Here is a 9,356-nt window from a genome sequence, read left to right as displayed (position 1 = left end):
GAGAGAAGGTGCCTTTTGTTCCGCGACACAGACGGAGCCCGCGGGGGGAGGGGGAGCCTCACCTGCCCCCCCGCCGCGCCGCGGCTGCCGCTCGCTGCGCGCGGCTCATCCGGAGCGGAAATTCCTTTCCGTTTTTGTGAATGACAAACTCATTAACAATTCATCGGCGCGGCCTGTTCCAGCCGGCCCGTCGCCGCGGCAACGGCCCCTTCCGCGCGCGCCCATTGGCTGCGCCGCCGCATGTACCCATTGAGGCGCCGCCGCCGCCGTGGCCATTGAGGAGGCGCCGGGCGCGCGGGGCGCCGTGCGGGGACAGGGACAGGGACAGGGACAGGGATAGGGACCGGCGCTGCCGCCGAGCTGGGCCCGTTAATTGGATTTCATTCACTCAGGGTGGAGGGGAAAAAAAAAGAAAAAAACAAGGAAAAGCCGCAGGGCTCGGGCTGCAGAGGCGATTAGGCAGGTTCATTCAGGGATTCATTGAGAAAACAGAGGAGCGCGCTGCGTGCGCTGCGCGCACACACACACACGCGTGCACGCGCACACCCGCGCGCACACGCGCGCTCTTGCCTCCCCGTGACTCCACCGCGCCGCCCGGCGCGGGGGAGGCGGTGCGGGGGGGCTGCGTGATTCATTTCCCTGGGGCGGAGGGAGATAAGTTGTGCAGAGTTGGAGGCGCAGCCGCTCGCCGCATGTCCCTGTGAAGGAGCGAGGGAAAGAGAGGGGCGCTCCCAGGGCTCGCTCCGCTCCCGCCGTCCTTCCTCATGCTAGATACGTTCAGACCCGTCCCTTTCGCGTCGGAGATGGCGATTAGTAAATCCGTGGCGTGGCTGAACGAGCAGCTGGAGATGGGCAACGAGCGGCTGCTGCTGATGGACTGCCGGCCGCAGGAGTTGTACGAGTCGTCGCACATCGAGTCGGCCATCAACGTGGCCATCCCCGGCATCATGCTGCGGCGCCTGCAGAAGGGCAACCTGCCGCTGCGCTCGCTCGTCGCGAGCAGCGAGGAGGACCGCGAGCGCTTCGCCCGCCGCTGCGGCACCGACACCGTGGTGCTCTACGACGAGCACAGCCGCGACTGGAACGAGAACACGGGCGGCGAGTCCGTGCTGGGGCTGCTGCTCAAGCGCCTCAAGGACGAGGGCTGCAAGGCGTTTTACCTGGAAGGTGAGAGCGGCCGCCGGGACAGGGGTTTGGGAGGCCTCGCTGTTTGTCGGGGGTCGCAGTGCGTTGGGTGGGGGATGCGGAGCCCCGGGATCGGCCTGGAGCCTCCTCCGGGCGCTGCGCACTGGCACTAGGAAAAACCGGGCAAGAGGGTCCCGTGTCCCTGTTCTTGCTTTGGGCGCAGAGACCCCGAGGGCTGGAGCTGTCGGGGCGGCCTGTGCAGGACAGAGACCCCGGCGAGAGGCGGCGGGAGGAGGAGGGAATTGCCCTGACATTTCTGCAGAGGTCCCCGGCAGGGCGCAGCGGCACTGAGCTTTAATCTTGAGCATACGGAGCCCCCCCCTCGTCACAGAGGGCGATTTTGCTAAACCTTCTTTTCCCTTAGTCCGCCTTGCGTGTGAATGTGACTTACGTTTATTCTTTTACCCGGGGCTCAGGGAGTGGGAAGCGGATGCCCATTAGGAGCTGGAGCAGAGAAATAAGTCAATCTGCCGTTTTATATCAGGTTGCATTTTTTTTCCGCCTTGCTTTCCCCCCAGGTGGTTTCAGCAAGTTCCAGGCCGAGTTCGCCGTGCACTGTGAAACTAACCTAGACAGCTCGTGTAGCAGCAGCTCCCCTCCCCTGCCGGTGCTGGGCTTGGGGGGCCTCCGGATCAGCTCCGATTCATCTTCAGACATCGAGTCTGACATTGACAGAGACCCCAATAGTGCCACCGACTCGGATGGCAGCCCGCTGTCCAACAACCAGCCTTCCTTCCCGGTGGAGATTTTACCCTACCTCTACTTAGGCTGTGCCAAGGACTCCACTAACCTGGACGTTTTGGAAGAGTTCGGCATCAAATACATCTTGAATGTTACCCCCAACCTGCCTAATCTCTTCGAAAACGCTGGCGAATTTAAGTACAAGCAGATCCCCATCTCGGACCACTGGAGCCAAAACCTGTCCCAGTTCTTCCCTGAGGCCATCTCCTTCATAGGTGAGATCTGCTTCCTTGCTAACAAATTACATTGCTAAGCTGCAGAATGCTGTTTCTTTTGCAGGATTCAAGAAATTTCGGGTGAGAAGCAGTAGCAGCGTTTCTTGCCGTCTCTGGGGGCTGTTCAGCTTTCTGGTTGATTGATTAATTTATCGTTTATTTTTGATGATGGCTTAAGTCGGGCGGGCCATTCCCAGGGTTACTGATGAAAGCCCGTGAATTTTGCCCGACAGCTGCAGGGTGCAGACGCATATCCTTGCCTTAAGTCCTTAGATCCTTAGCTCCTAGGTGGCTGTCGGGCCGCTGTGGGAATCTTCCCAGAGCAGCTTGTGCTGAAGAAGGGGAATGAGCAATGCGCAGGACAGGGGATATTTTTAAACCGGTTATAAAACAAGCAAACAAGCAAAATCTTCCTCTTCAGGTTACTGAAGAGTGAGTATAATAAAAACGAAAAGATCTAGGAAGCTAAGTTTAGCGTTTAAATGCAGCTTATTCATAACGGTATTCCTGGCAAGAGTATAGTGAGGGCTTTAATTAAATCTCTTGGTAATAACGATTTAGCTCTCGGGCTGGATGCCTCGGTTAGGCAGCCCTTGAACAGTCAGCTTCGAAAATGGGCCCCTGGGCTTCAGAGGTTTTACTTTTTTTGGGGGGGAAAGATTCATTTTAGTGGAGCCTGGAGTGGCCCCATTGGGGTGCGGCGGGGTGGGCATCGTGTTATCTGTTGGGAAGCTGTGCTGTAATCCGGTTCAATGATACCGGTAATAGTGGCCAGGGTAGGTAATCTGAGCCCAGCAGGAAGAAATGTGGGCTGGAAGCCACAAAGAAACTAATCTCCAGGCATTGTAATGCATTTCCTATTACAAAGGAACCCATTTTCAACCAATGTTGACATCCTGTTCCTCCTAATGGGCTGTCCCCTGTGACTTCCCTCATTCTTTTAAAATGCCTGAATACGTCCATTGTTAGCGGCACAACAGTTGGAGAATAATTTAATAGACCTTTGCAGTCTGCTGCTCTGTATAAAAGGCATTCAGTGACATATTGCAGGATTTCCATGCTGGGGCAAGGGGACTGCAAGAATTTGAGGCACATTTCCAAGCCGAAGAGTGCCTTTTAAAAGTGGCTTTTTAAACAGTGGCACGCAGTGTCATCTTGTTCCCCCTCTCCCGTTCTTATTTTTTCTCAGCTTTGACTCTCTGGTATGAATGCTTAGGAGGCTGGAGACTTCTCTTGTCCTCGTTTCAAGCCAGTGAAGTTAACTCTTTCATTGCCCTGTCAGCCTTTGAGATCAGAATTGCCCTTTCTTTTTATTTGACATGTGTTTTTGTGGTGGGATCGATTGCTGAGCCAGTGTCTTACGTTCCTTTCTTGTGCCTCTCTGTCCCTGTGCAGATGAAGCTCGTGGGAAGAACTGCGGGGTCCTCGTGCATTGCTTGGCAGGGATCAGCCGCTCGGTCACGGTGACGGTGGCCTACCTCATGCAGAAGCTCAATCTGTCCATGAACGACGCCTACGATATTGTCAAGATGAAAAAATCCAACATTTCGCCCAACTTCAACTTCATGGGCCAGCTGCTGGACTTCGAGCGAACTCTGGGGCTGAGCAGCCCCTGCGACAACCGGGTGCCGAGCCAGCAGCTCTACTTCACCACCCCTTCCAACCAGAACGTCTTCCAGGTGGACTCGCTGCAGTCCACGTGAGCTCCGGCCGCCTCCCTCGCCCCTCGTGGCATCGTTCCTCAGTGGTTCCTCTTTGGCAGTGGCAAAGCAAACGCAGCTTTCTCTTTTTCTGGTCTCTGGTCTCAAAAAGCAGCTGCCGAGGCAGGCTAGGAAAGGTTACACGGAGCGAACTCAGCTCTTGTGAAGGGAGGGAAGGTGGTGAGATCCCTGGGAAGGAGGAAGGTAGCGAGCAGCCAGCCGGGGACAGCACCCCTGGCACGCAGTGCTCCCGCAGTGGCTCCGATCTGAGGACTTCCAAAGGGGTCCGGGTAGGACGGGACAGCCTGAGCACGTGCTCTCTAGTGACTGGAACTACATACTACTTCCTCCTTTGCTTTTGGATCTGTGACATATGGTTCTGTCTTCAGTGAAGACTCTGTTTGTTTGTTTGTTTTTTTTGTTCTGTTTTAATTTAGAGGAGCCAAAGAAAGAGATTTCAGCTTAGTGTATCTGGAGTACTTGTTTGCCAGGAGCTCAGTAGTATGCTACTTGATCAATGTAAATATTTAATCTTGAATCAATTTGCATTTTTTTTTTTTAATTCACATGTATTCAAGAAGTCAATCCATGGGACATCTACACTTTCATTCTCTTCATAAAATCTGCTTATTTGTTTTTGTTTTTAATGCAAAGAATATATTTGCAGCATGCTTAATTTTATTGTTCAACTGAAGCAAGCTTTCCATGGGGAAGAAATGACAACGGAGAGAAGTTTGCAAATCATGTTTTGTGAGCAAGTACAGTCTCTTCCATACATTTTTTTTTCTTGTGGTGATTTTTTCTCACACTTCTGATGTAGTTTCACATGATATATATATTTTTAAATTAAATTAATTTTTGCCTTACCTTTTGTAAATAGATCATCTGGGAGGAGATTTGTCTTTGAATGAGAAAGATTTTTTTGATCACTTTTTAAAACTTTCAGATGTGCTAAACAGTGCATTACCTCTGTACAAATTCTTCAGGGAGCTTCACCTCAAATGCAATATTTTGTGTCTTTTTTTTTTGTATAAAACTGGAAGTATGTGCGAGCATTTGTACCTGTGTGTGCGCACAGTGAACCTGCACACGGTTGCCAATAAGGGAGAGTCTGATTCATGGTGTAAAAGTTTTAAGATGGAATTTATTATAAGAATGTAAAACCTTAAATTATTAATAAATAACTATTTTTGGCTATTGACAACGTGGCTGGTTTATTTCCCTCTTTCTCCTGTATGTGAGTGTGTTAATTGCACATACACTGTTAGGCTTATAGGTAATGGTTATATACAGCTCAAGGCAATAAAATCTTAATCCCCTCCCATCACCCATACACACCTCTCGGTGTCCATTGATGCCCAAATGAATAAACACACATATATTGTATTCTTGCCTCAGTGAAAAGAGTTGTTTTGAAGGCCTTTGGTTTAATTATCAAGCAGTCCACTGTCACTCTGCTACGCTAAGGGTGCACCTGACCTTGGCATATCAGGATCACCTCCGGAATTGTTATTTCCTGGCCCCATTTACAAGCTTTTACCACTTTCTTGGAGACAACAGGCACTGGTATCATCATGATCGCCTGTCCAGCAGCAACTCGTTTCACAGATCCGTAAACACTTTGCAGGCAGTAAATGATTTTGAGTCATTGCTCAGACATGTTGCACCTTAGCAGGTGAAGGCAAGATGGAAGTGGTCTGTGTGTTGGAAGTAATCTCATTTCCTTTCCTTTTTTTTTTTTTTTTTTTTTTTTTTTTAACCATTCCAGTAGTGCTGTCAATGCAGAAGGAAGAGGGGGATTACTGCGATTGCAACACTTCCTCCTGTAACTTATTCTCACTAGCATCCTTCCTAAAGAGAAGTGGCCCAAGGTAGGGTGGTGCCAAACGCTGTGTGCAGTAAAGCAAGGATTGATGCTGATTCTCCCTCTTGGGCTGGCAGCTGGGATTTTTGCAGGACTCCTGGCAGTCAGGGAACATTTCATGTAATTTTAGCAACTGCAAGCGCGTGAAATGAAAAGCTAACAAAACACAGGGGAAAAAAAAGTAAAAAAAGTAAAAAAAAAAAAAAAAAAGCAAGTCAGTGTCTCATGCAGTAGTGGCCTAGATTGAGTGCATAAACTGTGAAAGTAGAAGTGGGTTGCAGTTAAACTTGGCTTGTGCTAATCCAGTTTTGAACGGTTTCCGCTCTTGGCATTCCCTGTGCTGCTCTGTTCAAAGTAGAGATTTGCAAGCAGCTCTAGCAATTTCCTGTCCAGCTGCAGCTCAAGTGACTTTTTTTTTTTTTTTTTTTAATATGTCCCGTGGATAATTTTAGCCGGTTTCCTCTTTGTGGATTATTAATCTGCTTTCCTTGCTGAAGCCGCAGCGCCGTGTCCCTGCCGTTCTGCTGAAGTCACCAGATGGCCTCCCTGCCGCTTCCTCCCGCTCTGTGGCGGGTTTGCTGTCAGGCCACTTCTGAAATTAATAGCGTTTTCTGGCTGGCTGCCACTGGCCATTACCGCAAAGGGGAAGTCGCACATGTGAATAGCAGGAAGCCGGGCAGGGTCACAGTGTGGACGGAACCTGTTGAGCGCCGCGGGGCCTCAGCCGTGCGGCGAGTGCTGGGCTCCCTCCTTCCCACCGCTCCCCTGCTCCAAGGCGCAGCGTGGACATGAACAGCTCGCCCCGCACAGCCCCAGCTGCTCGCACTAGGCACGCGTTTCCGGCACGATGAATTGCAAATGCTAACGGTGAGGAGGGAGCCAGCAAGGTAAGCGAGCAGCCTGCAGCGCCGCAACGCAGCCGAGGGGAGGGCCTTTGCTTTTTGCCTTTCATTTTTGTTGTTTTGATTTTTTATTTTTTTGCAAACCACTTTGAAAAGTTAATACTCACAAGGGCTTCCTGCTTCCTTCCTGCCTTGCTGAATGACTAACACTAAATGGGTAGTTTTGCAATTCATCTTTTTTTTTCTTTTTTTTTTTTTTTTTTAACAGGACAGGCAAGTAAAGAGGCTGTTTTTGCTCTTGCAGAAAGCATCACTCTCAATGGCAGAGCCAGGCAGAAGACTTTTCCTCCCATGGGACCTTGAACTAGGGTTGTTAGACAGAAACCTTTGCTGAACCCAAACCAGGACAAACAAATGCAGTTGCAGGCAAACCCCAACCAGAGCTGGAAGTGAACCAAAAGCTGTTAGAAACCCTGCTTTTGCTGAGGATATTTGTATGTGTTTATATGCTGGCTCTTCATCACAGATTACATGCAGAGAAAAAAGCTGGGAGCTCTCAATGGCAGTATTTCTCCCCCAAATTTCTCCTATGTAGCTTTGCCCCGACAAGCTGCAGGACGATGGTTGTGCTGCACAAGTAGTTTCCAGCAGCTTTCCTGATTCCAGATCCGCTGCTCCTGTAGTTCCCCTTAACACTTGTTTCAAAACTTCCTCCTGCTTCGTCTCAGTCCTTGCTGGGACAGGGCAGAGGTCTCTGGCTTCTGGATAGCTTGGCAGATTTTGCAGTTCCACAGCTGGTAAAACAATTTGCAAAGGGAAGAATAAATATATATATGTAAGAGAAGCGGGAGTGGGGAGAAGATCTCCTGCCGCTGCTTAAAAATCACAATCTGCTTCATATTGCAATGTGGAAGTGTGAGAGCGTTAATTACTTTGGGTGCCCCGGGGCTCCTCGGAGGGAGAACTGTACCCATCCAAGAATGAATCCCACAGGATCTGTGCACTCCTGCATGACCCACCTGGGCCTGCAGCACTCAGGGTGAAGTTGTGTCCCGTGGCACTAATGTCTCCTGTACTCCGCAGGGCTAAGGTTTCCCCTGGTTCCCGGGTGTGTGGCTTTGCCCTGTGCAATAGCAAAGCGCAGCTCATTGCACCGCTTCCTCTTCTTGAGTTTCCTCTTCACATCCTTTCAAACCACAGTGCTGCCACCCTTTTCTCTTTTCATGTTCACCATATCCTCTTTCCCCATCCCCCTCTTGTACCTTTTAGTGTTGTTTTTTACCTCATCTTCTGTTCTTCTACAGGCTTTACCCCAACCTTCTCTTTTTTTCCCTTTCATTTTCCTCACAATTTTTTCTTTTCCCCACTGCTGTCTTCTTCCTTTGCTTGAGTTGCCTGAACTAGCTCCACTCTCTCCTAACTCTGAGCCTCTCTTCCCTTCCTGGATTTCACAGTAGAAGATCAGGTACTTGGAGGGTATTTTTTCAGCTTCTTCAGCATCTTGAAAGGCTTATCCAAAAAAACTGTCTCAACTGAGAAGAGTGATGACTTCTGCTGTCCTCAGAGCTCTAGCAGAAACAACTGCCCTTGAACACTGAGACTCTGTTGCAGCTTGGACCCTCACAGACCTCTAAAAGTCACTGAGAACTTTGCTCAAGTGAACATGTAGGACAAATTCCTAAACCTAGGTCAGTGCCCTCCAGGTCTTGGACATATAGCGTAGACAGAGGAGTGTATGTGCATGTTCAATGTCACCCTGTTCCCCAGAAACACAAGACTGGGGCCAAACCCCATCTCACAGCAGTACAGAGTACACAAACCCACACAGCAGTACACAGGAGTAACTCCTGCGATGCCCCTGAGATGTGGGCATGGGCAGGAGGGCTGAGTCTTTCATGCCCAAAGGGAAACACAGGCTGCCTGCTGGTGTTTTCTGGTGGCGTGTGGTGACACTGGGCTATCCTGACTCTGTCTTTTCTCCACTGACAGTTGGAAATGGGTGGTGCTGTATCACATTTCTCTTTCCCTTATTTGAGATAAGCTCATGCTGTAACTTAGTAGACAGAAAGCTGGTATGGGAGTTGCCGCTGTCTTTCGGATGAAGTACTTGTCTCTGTAAGGAAAAGAAAAAGCTCTGTTAGATGCTGTCTGTTGTTTGTTATTATAGGAATCTGCAAGTGCTGAGGGAATTTTGGAGCGCTCGCTGCCATAGCTTTCCCTCATAAGGCAAAGATGAAGGATGTTGACTTACCACAAACACAAGGAGATGATTATCAGATGGAAAGTGGGGTATGGAGGCTGTTTAGGAAATATTTCTTAATGACAGGAGATGCATTCTAGACTATATTTGAGAGATGCTATGGAAAGTGCGTACTGCTCGACTTCACAGCTGCAATCCCCAGGATGCAGGAAGCTCACAGAAAAGCTGGCACTGTCCCATCCGTAGGCTGTTCCAGCACTGCAGATACCAGCGACATGAAATGATACAATGTGGGAGGTCTGTTTACTTTAACATGGAGACCATAGTGAAGCCCTTTGCTCATTTTGCCAGAGGCACAAGTGTTTTGGAAAGTCCTGCTGCTGAGGTCTTCTATCTTTCCAATATTTCCCTCTGTTTTTCTTTTTTATTTTTAATGCATTTCTTTAATTTTCTGTTAAAGCCATGCTCTGGAACACTATGGGAGTCTTTTATTTCTCCCTTATGTCTCTCTCTCCCTTCCTTCCTTCCTTCCTTCCTTCCTTCCTTCCTTCCTTCCTTCCTTCCTTCCTTCCTTCCTTCCTTCCTTCCTTCCTTCCTTCCTTCCTTCCT

The 9,356-nt window shown here is 49.6% G+C and overlaps 1 protein-coding gene across 1 annotated transcript; it reads left to right on the top strand.

Annotated features, from left to right (window-relative positions):
- Positions 1-603: 603 nt before the first annotated feature.
- Positions 604-4,989, top strand: DUSP6 (dual specificity phosphatase 6). Its single transcript, XM_026049752.1, has 3 exons — positions 604-1,167; positions 1,704-2,141; positions 3,537-4,989. The coding sequence occupies exons 1-3, from the start codon at positions 765-767 to the stop codon at positions 3,842-3,844; spliced, it is 1,149 nt and encodes a 382-aa protein (XP_025905537.1). The 5' UTR covers positions 604-764; the 3' UTR covers positions 3,845-4,989.
- The last annotated feature ends 4,367 nt before the right edge of the window (positions 4,990-9,356 follow it).

This window comes from Nothoprocta perdicaria, unplaced genomic scaffold, assembly GCF_003342845.1.
Source record: "Nothoprocta perdicaria isolate Ctin4 unplaced genomic scaffold, notPer1 scaffold_61, whole genome shotgun sequence".
Lineage (NCBI taxonomy): Eukaryota > Metazoa > Chordata > Aves > Tinamiformes > Tinamidae > Nothoprocta > Nothoprocta perdicaria.
This window is presented reverse-complemented; position numbering and strand designations above follow the sequence as displayed.

What these genes read in the sequence shown, in the direction of transcription:
- DUSP6 (XM_026049752.1), top strand. Translation starts at nt 765, where the DNA reads ATGCTAGATACGTTCAGACCCGTCCCTTTCGCGTCGGAGATGGCGATT. An exon ending in CAAGGCGTTTTACCTGGAAG is followed by an intron (nt 1,168 to 1,703) that starts GTGAGAGCGGCC and finishes CTTTCCCCCCAG; the next exon opens with GTGGTTTCAGCAAGTTCCAG. An exon ending in TGAGGCCATCTCCTTCATAG is followed by an intron (nt 2,142 to 3,536) that starts GTGAGATCTGCT and finishes GTCCCTGTGCAG; the next exon opens with ATGAAGCTCGTGGGAAGAAC.